Source organism: Schistosoma haematobium, chromosome ZW (genome assembly GCF_000699445.3).
Source record: "Schistosoma haematobium chromosome ZW, whole genome shotgun sequence".
In the NCBI taxonomy this organism is placed as follows: domain Eukaryota; kingdom Metazoa; phylum Platyhelminthes; class Trematoda; order Strigeidida; family Schistosomatidae; genus Schistosoma; species Schistosoma haematobium.
In genome coordinates, this window is record NC_067195.1 from 49,461,819 (window position 1) to 49,476,261 (window position 14,443).

Consider the following 14,443-nt stretch of genomic DNA (forward strand, 5'->3'; position numbering starts at 1 on the left):
GCTTCATAGGGAGACTAGGAATATATACTACCATCACGAGTATGAAAGATCCACCTGGGGGAGTCGGGAAACCTTAATTCCGAACCAATGGTGTGCACAGGCTCCAGGTGCCTGAGGAAGCGAATGAAGTACTAAACTATTTCTGGACACCGACCACGATGGAAACCTACCTCAACGTTGCTGTATTGCCTTGTGGATTAGAGCCATTGGTCAAAACCTTGGGGAGTGACCTCTGAGAAAACCACCTGCTTTGGTTTAGGTACTCAGTCAGTGGCGCGACCCCACACACAAACTTGATAACTACTTTGTATAGCGCATATACATATTGGTGTCCCTTTGTGAGAATGTTTGTGTTTAAATAAATAATATTCAACTTTGTGAAAATTATTTCATATAGGGTCCAACGTTTGCTATACGCAATCCTAAACTACACTAATAAAGTTTAGATTCAACCAGTCACGAATATATGACGGATATGGCAGACGTTGAAGAATGACTACGCCGCTAAGGTAGCTGGGGTTCTGCAATACGTTTATACGCCTGAAAACTAACCCACTTCAGTCCGATTAAAGGATTTGATTATTAAAACAAGTTCCCATAAAAAGGCACAGATAAGCGCCGACTACTCAAATATAAAGTTAGTTTTTGAATTAATTACAGAAATTGGAACAAAAATCTACGTGAGAAAGTTTATGTAGTACAGACAAATGTATTTTTACCCGCAAACCTGACGAAGCAAGTTAGATCACATACTAAAAAATGACCATTAATCCCAATACAATATATAAAATAAGACTTTGAGTGGTTATAAAAGACAGATGATTTATATTCAACAAAAAGTATACATTTTCAATCATGTTGTTCAGTGTGTGGTACACTACCCAACCGTTGAGGATTTTGGCTTGGATAATGAATACCCAATTGATCATCATCAGCTGGTGTGTTTTTACTAGACTTTGATTCATTCAATGTTGAAGTCATTGTTGTGCTGAGTTGTGACTTAAGAGGAGGTGGAGGCGGCGGGCGGAGGGGGAGGCATAGGCAACAAAGACGATGAGCTTGAATCGCGTAGGGCAGGAGGTGCTAATGGTGGAGGGTTTCGTAATAAACTTGGACGTACGGTGAAATGAGGCAAAGGTGGAGGCGGTGGACCTCGTAAAAACAATTCTAGAAACAACAATAATAAAATCATACACACAGTTGATTAAAGAAATTTACTTCGAACATTACACAATGATGGGTCCGATTCTTGTAGTTTACACAATAACTAAGGTACACTGAGAATATGGAAGACAATAAACTATGGAGAAGTTATGTCAGAAGAGATTAAATGGTAGGCAGTTTACGGTATTGTAAGTATTTTAATGTTATCTTTTAGACCAAAGACTTTTGAATAGAACAAACAGGTTTTTTCAAACTTCCGGAACATCCATTATCAAACTGTACGAATGTTGTAGTACGTTTTCGTGTTTTATACTTCTTTTAACTAACTATTTATTATACTCATATACTATATAAAAGTCATCAACTCATACCAAAGCTAAATTCTTCAGAATTACAGCAGGACCACCACAGTGATTGGTATATTTTTTCTCTTTGTTTATCCTTTAGAGAAACTATAGGGATTTGCCCTGTAACTCCTGGATCAAATATAACGTGCGATGAAAACAGGTCACTTATAGTTTGTCGTAAACTTCTGTTGATGAACATAAATGGCAGAGATTATTAATAACATTTTATGAGTATATTTATTAGAATATTCACAAGTTACATGAGTAGAAGAAAGGAAATTCTCACAACGCTTCTATCTGAAAACTTATGATTTTAGACAAAACGAGAGACATTGAATATACTGATCATTACATTATACATGTAAACCCAATAAACTAATCACAAAACCGCAAATGATAGGTAGTGGTTTAGTGAGGAATAAGTAACATCGAGGTTAATTACATAACACCCAATACACATGTAAAATATCTAGAAATTGGGTAGCTAATAATGGTGTCATCCATAGTAGAGTCTACATGAAATGTTGATTTTGGGGTAAGTATATCTATCATTACCACCGCTAGGTGTCCAGACAACCGTTCACATACAAACACGGACTGAAATCCTATAGACTGATTGGCGAGTGCGAGACACATTTGCAATGTCGCATACAATTACTTGAAATGTCTTTCAGTACACTAATGAACTAGACATCTTACACTATCTTATAAATGAACTTCAAGTCATAAGTACTCAGCTGATATATACATAAATTCTAAAGGATCTTTTGAAGTTTATTATTTTATATCGTTTATCGAGAAGTGTTTTTTGTTAGTTGGCCTGTTTTCTTTCTAGAATCTAGCTGCAATAAATACTGATTTTTTTATCTGGAATTTTGAAGCAATTTATTCTACTACTTGTTTTTACTTAGAAGGTACAAATTATCTATAGACAATCGTTTTGTAATTCGCCAAAGGAAGAAGTTTGTTTCGGTAAAGAAAAGACTGCCAGAACATTAAAACGACGAGCTTTAAATTTCACCAAAAAAGCAATCAGGTATTAGAGATTATCTTGACAGAAACTAAGATAAATTTACAAATACTATTTGTTCCAGAGACTATGAAGAGTGACGTTTTATGGCTGCAAACAGTTACATTGATCCGAGTACCATACAGTCAACAGGGAAACAGTTAATTTGAGCAAATATTTAGTGATAGTGGATTGGAAAATACCTTTGAAGCATAGAAAGTCAAACAAAGTCGGTGTGAAAATTAGATCAGTAAACACCCGATTTAACTACGTTTGAGGCCCTCTAGGGTCAACTGCTTATTCCAAACTCGGATAAATGAGGAGGGTTGTGTATGGGGTCAGCAACCGTGCTATAAAAACTAAGCCAGAAAAAACAATTTAAGCCATTCAAACCCTGTCCTGGAAGTTAAAGGATCTTCATTTAGAAGAATGATAACGCCTCATGGTGAAAACCGAGATTCATCAGAAGTCTCAAGGCCGATAACTCTTCCAACAACAATTAATATAGGTACATGGAATTCACGGACAATATGAGAGACTGGAAGGACCAGTGAAATAGCCGCCGAAATAAGGAGATACAAGTTGATGTTGCTCAGAATGAGTGAAATCCATTGGAACCAAGCTGGATAGAAAAGATTAGATTCGGGAGAGATACTGTTATACTCTAGTCATGTAGAAAATCCTTTGCGCATACAAGCAGATGCACTGATTCTGTCCAGAGAAGCATTATAATTACTTATAGGACGGGAATCTCATGGATCCAGGACCGTCAAAGCATCCTTCAAGACAAAGAAGAAGAGGAACATAATGAATGTTATCCAGTGCTGTGGGCCCACCAATGATAGCAACGAAGGTCATAAAGACAAGTTTGACGAGAGACTGCAGTCGATCGTAGAAAAGTGCCCAACAAAGGACCTGACGATCTCGCCAAAGTTTGGATAAAGAACACCGGGTGTGAAGATATCATGGGATGACATGAACTGGCTGGGAGAAAAGAAACGGGAATGATGAGATATTTGCACATTTATGTGCATTTGACAAAATCGTTATAAGCAGTACTATTGTTGTGTGCTACTGACCTCGACAGACATAAGTAGTATGTAACCAATCGAAAGTGAAATGCCTGGAGTCAGAAGGTTAAGAAGATCAAAGAAAAGAGAACAAAGAATGGTTGCTGTGGAATCGAAGGAACAGTGAAGTCTGAGACGATTGATTGACATTTGCAGAAGGAACAGTCAAATTTGAGACGATTGATTGATATTTTGCAAATGAAGTATTTACGGTATGGTTATCAGATTTTACTAAGAGATCCTGTAATTTTGTGTTGAAATACATTTGGTAGTCTCCACTTGTTTTCTCGTTCACTACATTGTACTCCCTCACAAACGCATACACAAAGCTAAATGGGTCTCATCGAATCACACTACAGAGAACCCGACCGATCATATTTGGGTCACTAAAATTTCCAGAAGACCCATGGAAGACGTAGGAACAAAGAGAGGAGCTGACATAGCTTCAGATCACCGCTTGGTGTTTGCCAAGATGAAACTGATGCTAAAGAAACACTGGACAACTGGAGAAACAACATTACAAAATTTTAACACAGCCTTCCTTCAAGATGCTGATAAACTCAACGAATTCAAGACAGCTCTCAATAACGGGTTCTAAGCCTTACAAGATGTACTCAAAGAGGATGAAACTACATTAAAAGAATGATCAGCAACTGGAAAGGATTGCCCAGGATACTTTGATGGAGGATGCTGGTGGGCGAAATATGCTTCTTCACGAGTGGCATTGGGAGTAAGTAGGGATGGAGGTAAACTTCCAGTTTAGCCAGCTAATTTATTAACTCTTCGAATGTATTAATTCTGCGCATCAGTCTTGTAGTATATATTTGGCTGGCTTGAAATTCTAAAAATTGCCAATTAGAACGTCAATCGTTATGGAAATAGAATCAAACAATCAAAGCTTGCATTTATGTCACAAACAGAAGGTTGCTCGAACTCGTCTAATTAGACTAACTGGCAAACTGAAAAGTATCATAATTGCAGTTCATTGCTTATCATTATTGGTCGTATCATGGTTCACAGGTTGATTTAAAATTTGGGAAATCTGTCAAACTTACAAAAAAACAGTTCACTTGGTGACTAATCCATCAAGCTATGTAGCAGAAAATAAATAGCAGAACCAAAAACTTATCTACGATACACTTTGTTCAACTAACTAAACATTGTTACTTACCTCCAGGAGGTGGTGGTTCAGCAACTGGTGGTGCAAGTTGAATTGGAGGTGGAATAAGTGGCATCTTACTACTGGACACATGATCGGAACTGGAACCTATTAGTGACTTGGTAGTAGGAGGCGGTGGGGGAGGTGGCGGTGGTGGAGGTGTCATAAAGAAATTCCCGCTAAGACCGATAGTCATAGCTTTATTTAGTAAGTTGGTAGGCGGTAAAACAGGTGGCAAAGGCAAACCAGGAACAGGAGGTAGACTTATATCACCAGCTTCTGTTGATGAGTGAGAGTTGGCAGCCGCCAAAGCTGCTGGTGATTTCCCCCAATTGACTGTTAGTCTATGACCACCCAAAATTAATCGGTCATAAGTCCGCTCAGCCGCACGTTCAGCAGCACCTCTAGTTGCGAACTGTATGAAAGCACAATGTTGTTTGGCATGGAGATTAACAGAACGCAGCTCTCCAAACTGGTAAAAATGATTGCGAAGGTCTTTTTCCGTCATTCCATCAGGAATACCCCCAATATATAGTGTGGTTATTGTACGATCCTCAGGAGGAATAAGTTTAGGCATTGTGTCATATTTCGACAGCAGTTTGGCTGCCACTGGATCATCGTGACCGTAGTAACGATCTCTTAGATTCTGGTCAGAAAGAGGATCATCAGGATCGGTAGGCTTTTCATGCCTATATGGACATTCTTCTCCTCTCCTACATTCACCTTTCACCCAAAAAGAGCATATGTGTGGGCGATTTCTACGATAATACGGTGCAGTACGGGCTAACTTTAAAAGTAAATCTGTGCCTCCACCACCGCTAGAACTGCTTGCCGATGCTGTGTTTGAAATAGCTTTTCCAATTAGCTGATTTCCTCCATATGGAGCTGTTATGTCACCTTCCACTTCAAGGTTCTGTTCAATTTGCTGGTGGAAATATTCTCGATTAACATCATTTTTCGGCAATTGTTGTGATAAACGAAGTGCTTTATCACGGACTTCAACAGGAAGACCGTATTCGAGGTCGAACAAACAGGTCTGGCAAACATTTTTGATCTTTGCACAGCTCTGACAGACTTCAGTCTTTTTGAATCTGGCTTTGGGACCAGGGCACCAACGAAATACAGTGAAAGGACGGTCACAAATTTTACACTCCTTGCCATATTTCTCTTTCATCATTCGAACGAAGGGACTTGGTCCTAAGCATGTCTCACATAGAATGGGAAATGACTAAACAACAGATAAAACAAACGAGTGGTTGGTGGTATAAGCGAGATGATAAGGGAGCGAAATATATATGACAAACTGGAAAAAACACGAAAAGTGGTTGACTATTCATTAAAATAAACCATAAATTCTCTTAATACACTTACATTAGAATCATTGTGATTAACATTGTTCGTGAGGTTTTCGTTCTTATAGATCTTTGATGTTTCACTGTAGTTCGGGAATAGTGAACCCGAGAAATTCTGTAGAGCCAGCGAAATGTCAGTGTCCTAGCCAAATCATCCGATTGTCGAGTCACTGAATGTCGAACAATTCACTGATTCTCGTCAAGGGCAACCAACACGCACCAGTTAATTGCACGCCATGGACTGATCCATGAAGCAGTGGTCGCACTTTGTTTCTTGAACCTACTCTTACTGATATATTTCTGTAACAACGTCGTTTGTGTTGTATGGTCACCAAAGTAGACAGAACCTGGATACGACGAAAGGGTAAGCCATGTTAGGCACTAATCGTGAGGTGTGACTTCGACTTTAGCTAGATGTCCACACCATTCGCGTCTAACTCGAGTAGGCCCCCAATCATATGACACAGACCATCTACGCTAGTAATCTACAAGTCTAACACTCTAACAAAGTACCAACCGAATATTTACTTTGTAAGAAGATTTGGGACATGGATAAACTGGAACGCACTTGTAATTATATTTTAAATAATAATGAGGATAGTAGGACCCTTCTGCCAACTACCCATACTTACTTTTGAAACAATGAAGGTTGGTGATTTTACTTGGCAACCAAAAATAAGGAACGCAGATTGGCGTTTGATCTCCCAAAATATTATTTGGAAGCCACATGCTTTAACCCTGAAGTCATATCTCTTAACACGATCGGATTAAGCTACATTAATTAAGTCTCAGTCAGTCAGTCAGCTACAACGTAGGACCAGGCACATATATGCATCGGTCCAGGTTGCCATACCGCATTAGCACAGCAAGATGAACACCGGATTTATAGGAGTGGTTAGGTCAAAGGTGGTAATATATAGGAGAAAGATTGCATATAAGGATACAGTACAGGAAGAAAGAATTAGTTCGTAGAAAGAAAGATATGAAGTGATTTTAATCTCTTAGTTTAAGGGAAGACAGGGATTGTATACACCTACGCCATTGTGATCGATTCTGAGCCATGTCACCTAGAGTCTCCAACCATCGGTTACGAAAGTCACGCGGACCCCAACCAAGTAGCCTGCATCTACCAACGTGGCTCAGACTAGAAGTTAGTGACTTCAAGCACTGATGCCACGTTTTGGTTTGGCCGCCCCTAACTTTCTTCCAACCATCCCTAACACCCGTTAGCATTAAACGACGTGGTAATCAGTGTTCAGGCATACGTAACACGTGGCCCAACCATCTCAGTCGATGAAGATTAACAACCTCATCAACTGATTTATCATCATTACCTAATACCCTGCGTCTAACCTCACTATTACTTACCCGGTGATCCCAACAGACGCCAGCAATATTTCTAAGGCATCTGTGGTCAAATACTAGTAGCTTACGAGTGTCTTCCACTCTTAATGACCATGTTTCGCAGCCGTCAAGTAGAACAGAACGGACTGCCGCGCAGTATACTCGTCCTTTTATTGATAGACGGATATCTCGCCTTTGCCATAGGTGACGTAAGTTGGCAAAATCCAAGCGAGAACCGTTCAGAAAATGTCGTCAGACACCAACCCATTTGGGCTGATCAGACTTCCAAGATAAGTGAATTTGTCGAAGCGTTCGACTACTTCATTCCCTATCCTTAGTTCAGGTGTTGACGCAGGTCAGTCTTGAAGCAACAACTTGCATTTAGAGGGAGAGAAGCGCATTCCAAACATTCTGGCATTGTTGCTTAGTGCTACCAAAAGACTCTGCATTTTGTCAGCATCTTCACCAAACAGGACTATGTCATCTGTGCACGGCCTTTTCGTGGAAGGTTTTTAATGTTAGCTCCGTTCTTCAAAGGGCCTTACCGCCGGAGACGGAAATCCGTGAGCTAAGGTGAGATGTGATATTTTTAGGGTCAAACTTTTGTAACCCCACCCCTCCTTGTGGGAAGGCAGCATCGCTGCAGATGCTGGTTGTCCGGGGGAAACACCTTACTGCTGTCACACCCCTCTACAGTCAGCAGTACGACTTCGCCCTCAGACCTTGAGTCGCTGCTTTTAGTCTTACCGTTCTCCAATCGACCTGCCTGGCATGGTAGAACCTACAGGAACATATGTTCCAGCCAATATAGCTCGGTTGGGTCATCACGATAGGCAAGCCCGACCACCGCGTCAGGGTAGCAGCTTCGGTCGGGCGCCTGGATCTGACTTTTACCTGATTTTGAAAAGGATAGATTTCCTACTTGAAAACCCTCTAATCTATTTGGAGTAGATAGATAAGTTTTATTTGAAAAAACATGAAAAAGCCTATATTCTGAACGTCTTGCGTGAACACCTGAGATTGGAGTACTATTTAAAAAGAAATCAGAAAGTATTCTAGCGGTTCCTGTTAGTACCACTTCTGTCCGAAATTATCATGAGTGTACTTGACTAAAAAGGGTTATCATCATACCGAGTTACTTTTTATAATAAGACCTGCTAAACAACATGGAAAGTAAACATATGTTGGACAAGGGAATCAATAAGATATTTTAAGAATAACTTAAATACGTTATTTTATATATTTATTTATTTTAACATATAGATATTGGTACAAGGAGGCACCAAATACATATGCGCACACAAATCTCATTTGATATTTGTGAGGGCTGTGATACTGCCCGGGTGCTCAAACCGATGCAGGTTGTTTTCTTAGGGGGCCACACCAGGAGCCTTCGACCTGAACCACAAGGCAATGAAGCGTCGTAAGGAGATGCAGTCCCATGGAAGCCGGTGACCAACAACTGGTTCATACGCCATTTGTTCCTTCAGGATACTGGAGCCCATGTGAACCATTGGTTTGGAATCAGGGTTTTTCAACTCCCCTAGATGGACTCACCCTGTCCCCCGGCCCGGTTAAAGCGCCGGACATTCGCTTTTCGTCCTCTCATTTTCGTGAGCAACACCCCCGCCACGAGAAGGCAGTGAGTAGGACTTCCCTGGCAGATGCTATATACGCGTGGTCATGTGAGAGCATTTCGAGAGGGAGAGTGGACTCTTCCCACTATCGGCCGTACTAGGGCATTTGGGGGCTTATATTTTAACTCATAAAGTGTATAATGACACTTAGGGTACTAATGTATGCAATATGTGCAGTTTAACAATTAAAATAGAGTGGATGGACCTGTTATTTTTATTTCTGGGTTGAATAGACTTTGATGGTTGAAAAATACTTGGAAGAGATATTAGACGCCTAACTACCGTTATTAGTGGTTACTAATCGGCCTCAAGAAAAAAACATTCCTATTGATAATTGAAAATAAATGTAAAGGTTTTTGTCCTAACAAATAGCTTTGAAATGTGTCAGCATATTATAGCGAAATGTGAAGTATTATTGGCTGATTACGTGTCCATGATGTATTAGTCTATTGTGTTTAGAACGGTGTAAGTAACGTCTAACGATAAAGGCTATTAATAAACCCACTTTATGATAAGCAGAATCAACTGGTCAAACGAGTGTATTATGTTGAAGTAGCCATACTTAAGTTCTATTGGACTGAGCATCATAAATATTTTGTTTGAAATTCGATAACCTGTTCAAAGTCCGGATAACAGGTGTTTAAGAAAGACATTGTAATCTCGTAATAAGGAATGCTTTCCAAGCCTCAAGAATGTTAGGTTATCTAAGTAAAGCAATATTAACAAAACAGCAAGACCAATAGTCCTTGCAAACGATAACATTTCTAGAGGAGAAGAACCCAAGACTTAGGTGATTGATATTTACTTGACTGTGTAGTTGGTTTATAATGACTGAGGGAGCCATAATTAAGATGCGGAGCGAAGTTGATAAGAGGCCACATGGGCACAGTAATTAGCAATCAATTTTAGAAATTGTTTGATCCATATACGGTTGTGAGCAGTCTTTTTCCGTCGACGGTTATCATAAATGTCTTATAACAATTGTCCGAAAACAGGATTTTAAAATAGACTTGTAGTTCATTGCATATGACTAAGAAAGTAATAATCGCACATTGACACATCCACAGAACAACACCCTAGTGTTTTTCGAGTTTGTTGTTAGGAGGACCATATTCTGAGTTAATGTATAAACTTAACTATACATAATATCTTACAAGTAACTTATACGTATTTTTGGAGACTAGGAAATTTGTTGTCGAAACCTCCCAAACTTTAAACGCACTTTAAAAATATGTCTACTACTTTATCTAGTGTGCAGGTATTACACTGGGGGATACTTACAGAATCTTCCCAGTTCTGACGGTTGTAGGTGTTGGCACCCTTAGATGCCGCCATTTCGAGACACGGTCAAAATCCCGCTTGATATTACTCAATATCCAATATCTTTGATATTAGTAAGTGTAAAACGAATAGCTTCCCAGTTTTCACGTTACCGTCCCTTAGCTTCATTCCTAGATTCTTTACCTCTTACAGTAAAGTTATTCGTGTCGTCCAAATTCGATAGCAGTGTAGAAATTTGACTGTTCATCGTGTACTAAACGAGATGTCAGATCTTTTTCCTGGATTAGGACAACTCAAAGAATATAACAGGTGGGTCCAAAAGCTAAGATGGCACAAACTCTTCGCGAGATCCAGATTCCATCACTGGACTATCAACTCTCAGAATCCGGAAGATAGTCGGTATGAGGAGCGTCTCCAACCACTAAACCTTTGCCTGTTAGATTTCAGGTTTCTTAGAGGTCACCTAATAGCTTACAGTATCCTTACCACTTCTGGACATCCTCTTAAAGGCCTACTTAATTTGGCTCCAACGCAAACCTAAGGGGTAGCACCCAGAAACTGGAGACACAACACAGCAGAATGGGCTGCTAACACAACTTCTACTCCTCAAGAGTTGTCAAATGCTGGAACTGGAGTCCATGAGACTTCTCAGGCGTCCTTTAAGAGGAAGCTTGGTCTATTCTTAAGGACTAAGAACAGTATCTTACTATGATCTACCAATTTTCATTTTCTCTATTATCATTAATACACCTAGGTCCCTGCCTAGAGGTACTGATGACCCAATGCTACTAGACGTGGAAGCCTGTTAAACGAAAGCTTCTATTCTATCCACATCCATTTGAACCATTTGAATGTCGAGAAGTGTATGATTTAAGCTGTCTTGTTAGATTGAGATTTTTCGCTGCTCTTATGCGTCTTTACTTTCAGTTTACCTGGTAGATATATACGTAAACAGAAATAAGGGTTTATGAACGGGAAATCGCCAGCGATGTTGATATGCATTGTGCTTTAGGTCAACGGAATTACAATTTTCACCACTAATTTATTCCTCGCTTAGCTTACTGCAGCTCTAGAACCATTATTCTTACTACAAAGTATTTACATCATTCGTCCAAAAAAGAAACTCATTTGTTGATGGTATATATTTCAATATAACTTATTAGATCATCTTTCATAATGACACTATTTTCTATCCTTATCACCGTAAATCACTTCAAAATCACAGGGCCTGCATGTTACCAATGAACATTAACATAAGTTTTGAATTTTTTGACTTATTAATAATCCTTATTCCCTGACCAGCTATTAATGCATCCCTTCGATCCATTATCCATGGCGTTGGTGCCCGGAGGAGTTTCATAGATTTCATAGCGAGACACGACGAGCAATAATTTCTCAAGTCTTCGACGACCCTTCAAACGACCATTGGATCTAACGAGGGAGTTTTGTCCGAAACCAGGCTAGGTCACATCAACCCTGTTTAAGTTTATTAGATCGATTGTTCACATGGATTGTTGACGTATCATATTTTTCTAGTGTGGAAGACGAGTATTCAAAAATTTTGTTACATAGCCACAATCAGATTTGACTTGGTTTTTGATCTCATGGGATTTTATGGGCACATTTAGATGAAGGTTCTCGATCATACATCCTGGTAATAATCCACCATAGCCCCGAAAAAGGCTACCACTGTTGTGTAGATGTCTAGGAGAGTTGTGTTAGTTTCTACAACATTTATCCACTAACAAGTATATATGTTTCTCCCTTACTTGTTTCTTGAGTATATCGTTTGTGTGATCTATATCGAATAAATTTGTGATGCTAGAAGAACAGAAGCAATGAAGGAACAAGCTAAGGTCTCATTATGAGAAAGTTGATGATTCAGTCATCCATGTGGATGTAACTTTACCTCACTTTATTTAATAACTGGTGAAGATAAAGAAGAAGGTAAATAAAGAAATGTCTCGTTGATTCATGCAGGAACGTTGTCAATTGGTGGCTCGACGAAGATTTCTTTTGTTTACATGCTGCGTGCCTTGACGAGTAAGAGAAAATTTTTTATCTGTTAAAATCACTGGACCATTTTCTACACGCCTTTTCATAAATTTCAGGTCATTTGCCACTTTTACCAGCAAAGTGAGTCTCCGAATCTTGAAAACTCTAAAAAAGAGAGACTGTAAAAGAAGACCGGGAATGTTCTTACCAAAAACATAGTGGAATTTTCATTGTTTTTAACACATAAATAGTCAGTGATTTTTACTAAATATCTGTCTGATTCAGTTAGGAATACTTCGTTTCTGAGTGCTGTTGGTTTGTAGACTTTCGCAATAGACCGTATATCAGAATAGGATAAGGAAGATAACACATATTTCGGGATGGTTATTGCAATGGTTTATAAAAAAGTTGCTCAAACACTCTATGGTAGATACAACATTTACAACTAACTCTTAACGACCGCAGCTGTTATTTGATCAGTGCGATACAGCTTGTGTGCGAATATGAACTTGCCATCACCGTGATCTAACTCAACTGTTGAATTATAATCTACTAGATAGAGACCAGTATTCGCTCACAATCATTGACCACAGAGTATAAAATCGATCCAGAATAATCGGAATCGGATACGGATCAAATCTTATTAGTCTGATAGAAAAATTATCACATAGAAATCTAACACATGAAGACTTGACGTGTGCTACACATGGAACGGAAGCATAATTGCAAAGTGTTAGCAATCTTGTATGCACAATAGCTTGTCTATAGAGCGAAAACTTTTTCGCAAATCTATCTCCAAACAATCGAAAGCCCTCTAAAACAGATATGCCAGACGATACTGGAAGTCAAACCCTTAGAATTCTTAACCTGTCTCAATGCAAATGAAGGCGATTAATATCTCCTTACAACCCTATCGTCCAAATATCAAATACATTATTCCGTCGGCAAGACTGTCCTCCTTCTTCAAAGATTTTGACAAATCAGGATACTCTGACTGTCACAATTGAGCAGATTTGGTTAGAAATGACGTGATATCGATGCAAAAACATATGGATTCGACATCCGTATCGTGGCTAGTCAACAGTATTCGATTAGGTCTATTGACCTAGTAGCATAAATACGTTTATTAATAGTGACCGTTTTCCTGAAAATCAGTTATCCATACCAATAAGAAAGAACTGTACCAGACCAACATGGTGTCGAAAGCCAGTCTGCCAATGATACTCTTCGTGGCGAAATCTCTCTCTAGAATGTTAGGTGACCTGAAATTTCAACGATTTGAGAATCTTAAGGCCTATCCAAATAAATTTACTCCATATTATTATCTCGACCATATGGCATATTGGAATAAGTTCAGAAAAGAGCTACGAGAGGTCACTAAAATTAGCTAATAAAACATCTACATTTTGATACGCAAAGCAATATGATTTCCGAAATATGTCGAGGAAGACAGAACACATTTTCAAATCGAATAAGACTCTTAATCAGTTAATAATAATGTGCATTATCTAGTTTTAAACGTCGAATATGACAACTACCGACCGAATAAAACACTAATTTGGCCAGTAGTATTTCTGCATGTTGCAGCTCAATGAGCACATTCAAGTATAACACACACATGCTAAGTTAAACAAATCATGTAAATGATGAATTTACTTGATCTTAGCCCCAAAATGGTAGCTTTTAGTGATAAGCATGATTTAGTGCCACTGTAAGATTCCGTGTTGACATCAGAATTGTTAAACGTTAATTTATAATTGATCATGTTATTGACATATCAAGGGATGAACTTATAAGACATACAAATACAGATACGAGAGCCAACTAAACATAGCAAATAACTTAATGATACACTGCTGACTTCTGTTAGTACTTTATACCTCGTTCTTTTGCACTTCAAACGAATTTACTAGATACCTTAGAAGATATCTACATCTAAAAACCCAAATCATATTTTTCAAGGTAAAAATATCCTGCTCATTGTGATAACACCTGATTTTGTGATACTCAATACTAGTAAACCGGTTTGTCAAAACTGTCTCAATGTGACCATCTTACCAGTCTTTAAAATTAAAATGTGTGAAC

At 38.9% G+C, this 14,443-nt stretch overlaps 1 protein-coding gene across 1 annotated transcript; it reads right to left on the reverse strand.

Moving 5' to 3' along the window:
- Positions 1-849: 849 nt before the first annotated feature.
- Positions 850-10,439, reverse strand: RBM22 (RNA binding motif protein 22). The gene is made up of 3 exons (XM_012939728.3): positions 10,364-10,439; positions 4,762-5,977; positions 850-1,167 (listed from the first exon to the last, which is right to left on the reverse strand). The coding sequence occupies exons 1-3, from the start codon at positions 10,415-10,417 to the stop codon at positions 1,001-1,003; spliced, it is 1,437 nt and encodes a 478-aa protein (XP_012795182.2). The 5' UTR covers positions 10,418-10,439; the 3' UTR covers positions 850-1,000.
- Positions 10,440-14,443: the final 4,004 nt, after the last annotated feature.

What these genes read in the sequence shown, in the direction of transcription:
- RBM22 (XM_012939728.3), bottom strand. Translation starts at nt 10,417, where the DNA reads ATGGCGGCATCTAAGGGTGCCAACACCTACAACCGTCAGAACTGGGAA. An exon ending in GTCAGAACTGGGAAGATTCT is followed by an intron (nt 5,978 to 10,363) that starts GTAAGTATCCCC and finishes TCTGTTGTTTAG; the next exon opens with TCATTTCCCATTCTATGTGA. An exon ending in TGAACCACCACCTCCTGGAG is followed by an intron (nt 1,168 to 4,761) that starts GTAAGTAACAAT and finishes TGTTGTTTCTAG; the next exon opens with AATTGTTTTTACGAGGTCCA.